This window comes from Austrofundulus limnaeus, unplaced genomic scaffold (genome assembly GCF_001266775.1).
Source record: "Austrofundulus limnaeus strain Quisiro unplaced genomic scaffold, Austrofundulus_limnaeus-1.0 Scaffold0, whole genome shotgun sequence".
NCBI classification, from domain to species: domain Eukaryota; kingdom Metazoa; phylum Chordata; class Actinopteri; order Cyprinodontiformes; family Rivulidae; genus Austrofundulus; species Austrofundulus limnaeus.
The window spans coordinates 413755-417495 of NW_013952402.1; the positions used below are offsets into that span (position 1 = coordinate 413755).

The window sequence follows — 3741 nt, forward strand, 5'->3', positions numbered from 1 at the left end:
GTAACCGAGTTGCGGGCAGTAAAAAGCCATTAGTAGTTTTATAATTTTTTTATTTCTCGTAATCTGTCTATTTTTTTCATCCTTACCAGTAGAGACACTTTGACATTTTGTATTTCCCTAAGTGATGATGTAATTTGTTCATAATTAAATGGCTCTTGTGAACGGCTCTATGAAACAAATGGCTCCTCAAGATTTGGATCCCTTCAAAGAGCCATTTATTCCATCTCTAGTAGGTGAGAGTTAGTGTGGTTAGTTAGTGGTTGTTTGTCTCCATGTAACCGTGTGATGGACTTGCGACCTGTCCAGGGTGTTCCTCTCACACAGTAACTGCTAGACATGGGCATGGAGCAGCTTTACGAGGAACTGGAACTAGAATTGGAACTGAGAGCCAGGCCTTCTCATCCAGTCTGAACCCTCTACACAATCTATAGACCCAGATTTTTACAGAAAMACTCTAAAATCTTGTGTAAAACCCTCAAATAGGAGTAGATGCTGTTGTGCCTGTTGGTGTGATGGGTATTTGTGGCCAAACATATAGTGGACATCAAGAATGATTTTTTTTAGAATAGGAAGACAATATAAAAATGACCGCTAGTCTTCGTGTCTGAAGCTTCATGCAAGAAGGTAAAGATGGTCATAAGGAAGGTGAGGGATCAGACCACAGTTAAATAGCAGGAGCTTGTAATTCTGAACAATCTGAAAGCACCTGGGAGCACAATCAAGAACACAGTTGATAATGCTTTACACTATAATCTCTCTCTCTCAGGTCCCATCTTGTCCACATCTGCAGTATGTTCACCAGTAAATGTAATTGGTTTTCCATTTTATTTGCTGATTTGAAGAGGAGCAAAGATTGATTTATAATAATTTGCAAATCAATTTTTAACTTTTAAAACGTGTATTTTTGTAGTTTTTTGTAGGTTTTTTTTTTTACATTTTGGTCTTTTCTGAGTTGTAATATGTGCCCAATCACATCAAACTGAGAATTAAGTCAAATTTGGTCAAAATGATCTGAGCTCATTTTCAGATTCCAGAATTTTTAAGATACTTTTTTTTTTTTGCCTCATCTTGATATCATGAGCAGTTCCAGCTTGATTTGTCATCCTAATCATGATAACTCATCAATATTCAATTGGAATCATACTTTTAAGTTATTATAAAGAGGAATTTTTGATGTCATATTAAAGAGGCAACATCAAATTTAGATGTTAAGATTTCTCAGCTGGAAAGAAAAAAGCTGCTTACTCGAAGGGAAAATTAAAATTTTATGGCATTTTTGCTCAAAAATCAGGTTTTTGTTGCTACTGCTCAAAAAAGTGCTTCAAAAAATATTAAAGATTAGATTTCAATTATTTAATTCAAAGGATCCACTGATATTTATTCATTATACTTTGAAAAAATGCAATTATTGTGACTTCCCWGGTTTGACGTGAGGGGTCACTTACACTGTATGTCAATGGTTCAAAAAGTAAAAAGGCAGTAGGATGAAGAGTATAAGGAAATAATTGAGGAYAAAGTCATAGCTGGAAAAAATAAGCATGATTTGTTTTTTTCAGAAAGTTCCTCATGCTGCTTGATAATTATCCCAAGTTGTGTTTTGGTTGTGAAAATGTTAAACCTGTCACACTGAACGACCGCAAACCACTGGTTCCAGCTCTGGTCAATAATGGTTTATGATGGTGAACCCATCATAAAAGGAMCAAGCCTGTTAATGTTAGATTTTCAATTATCTCTGCTACTAGAAGCACTTGGTTAAACACAGTCACGCTGACTATTCAGGTTTCAAACACAATGGGAATTTTGTTATGATGAACACTGTTCAAATACAGAAAAAAAGCAGCTTTCTGGTACTTTTTAATCTTTTATTAAAATGCATTTTGTACAACCTTTATTTACAGGGTCACCAAAAGATATGGTATCAAAATGGACAAGAAATAAAGTACGTTTCAGGACTATATGGTGCCTGTTCAGTGACATTGGATAAAAAAATCTCATTACTATGCAATCCTTTTTGTTTTAAACTGTTCAAACGTAGCCAACATGTTATTTGGTTATTATAAACCTGTGGTGTCCTGCATGTCTTAGGTGCTGCCCTGGTTCAACACAGCTTAACCTAGGGAGAGCCTAAGGCTTCCTCAGTATGCCATCAAGGTTTGCAGAGGCCTACTAATTAGGCACTCCTTAGGTTCAGCTGTGTTGAACCAGGGCAGCACYKAAGACATGTAGGACACTGGCCCTTGAGGACTGACTTTGGACACCACTGTTACACATCTCCAACTCCTTCCGCAGCCAAGGCTGGTTGTGTGAGAGTAGCCTGTTTTGAGTGTTGAGCTTAAAATATAGGAAAATAACGCTTTTTGGACAAACACAACTCCTTTGTACAACGTGTGTTTTATAGCGGCAACATATAATACTAAGAATTATTTCATGCCTAAGTGACTGAAGTGYGTTATTCATTCCTATATTAAAACAAAATTAAAACTCAATTTACACTTTCCATGTTAATTGACAATCTATAAATAGAAATGCCTGCAATAATTATCTTGTTGGGATTGGAGTAAAAATTCAATGTCACCGAACTGGTGCCAAAGGACTACACTGTTGGTCCTGCAAAAAWAAAAAAAAKGAAACAAGAAATTCACATTTCTCATTTATTTACAGTATTAGAAAGGTGAAAAAAAGTGAAGACACACTTTGAACATTAGATATCAACATAGTCCTGTAAAAACACTTTATGACCACAAATGGAGGAAATGAGATTTTAGGAGAATGCTAACGTGGGCCTACTTACCAAAAGCCAGATGAGAATAATTAAATAACTTAGGCTGATGGTATGATATGAAACCAGTCGAGATGCCTTAAGGTGTAATGAGTATCCAACTTTGCAAATGCTCAATTCCTGGTTCTCACTCTTAACACCCTGCAATGGCTTCAGTACATTCTGAAAAGCAAAAAACAAAACAAAAAAAAACCCTTCTTTTTGACAGAAAACCAACTTCCCAACATGTCAGACCATACTGAATCTTTTGGGTGGCTGTTTAGGGTTTTTTCACCCCAAGTGTTTTGCAGAATCAAAAATCAATAACTGGAAACAGGAAACAACAGTTCTCTGCAGTGAAATGATAAAACTAAAACTGAAGTTTCTAAAACCTTGAAAGACAATGTTCCAGAAATAGGTGCAAACAAATAAATCACAAAATTTAAGATTTATTCTTTTCTTTCTTCTTCTTCTTCTTTTTCTCCTTCTTTTTCTTTTTGGAATGCTTTAGTTCAGGTGATTTGTCACCATGGCTGCTGTCACTGCTGCCACTTTCATCATCATCGCTGCCGTTTCTGGAGGATTTATTCCAGTCTTTGTCTTCAGTTTTGATTTTTCCATGCCCCATGATGGGCAGCTCCTTCCTCTCCTCCTTGGTTCTAATGGTTTGAGGTGGAGGCGTCAGTCCACGGTTCACAGTAATCAGCATCCTTTCCTTTTTTAATTCTTCCTTCAAGCTAATGTTTTGCTGCCCGGTCCTGCCGTCTTTGTGATCTTTCTCATCCCTCCTGTTCTGTTGGAGGTCTCTGCCATTCCTGTAACCTCCTGAATCTTTATGGTGACTGTAGCTGCTGTGATCTCTCCTCTCAGAAGAGTGGGATTGTTGACTGCTGGTGCGGCTGTGGTGATGCGAGCTTCCTTCTTTGTCTTTAGGATGCTTGTCCAACTTCTGTTTCTGCATCAACCAAGTGGTGTGGGGGGGG

At 37.2% G+C, this 3741-nt stretch overlaps 1 protein-coding gene across 1 annotated transcript in view; it reads right to left on the reverse strand.

The window, feature by feature from the left end:
• Nucleotides 1-1848: 1848 nt before the first annotated feature.
• The window catches only part of si:ch211-195b21.5 (uncharacterized), a 16647-nt gene continuing 14754 nt past the window's right edge, over nucleotides 1849-3741 (reverse strand). Inside the window, exon 8 of the mRNA XM_014002578.1 lies at nucleotides 1849-3713. Coding sequence (XP_013858032.1) covers nucleotides 3201-3713 — 513 coding nt within the window. The 3' untranslated portion in view covers nucleotides 1849-3200. The remainder of the gene's footprint in view (nucleotides 3714-3741) is intronic.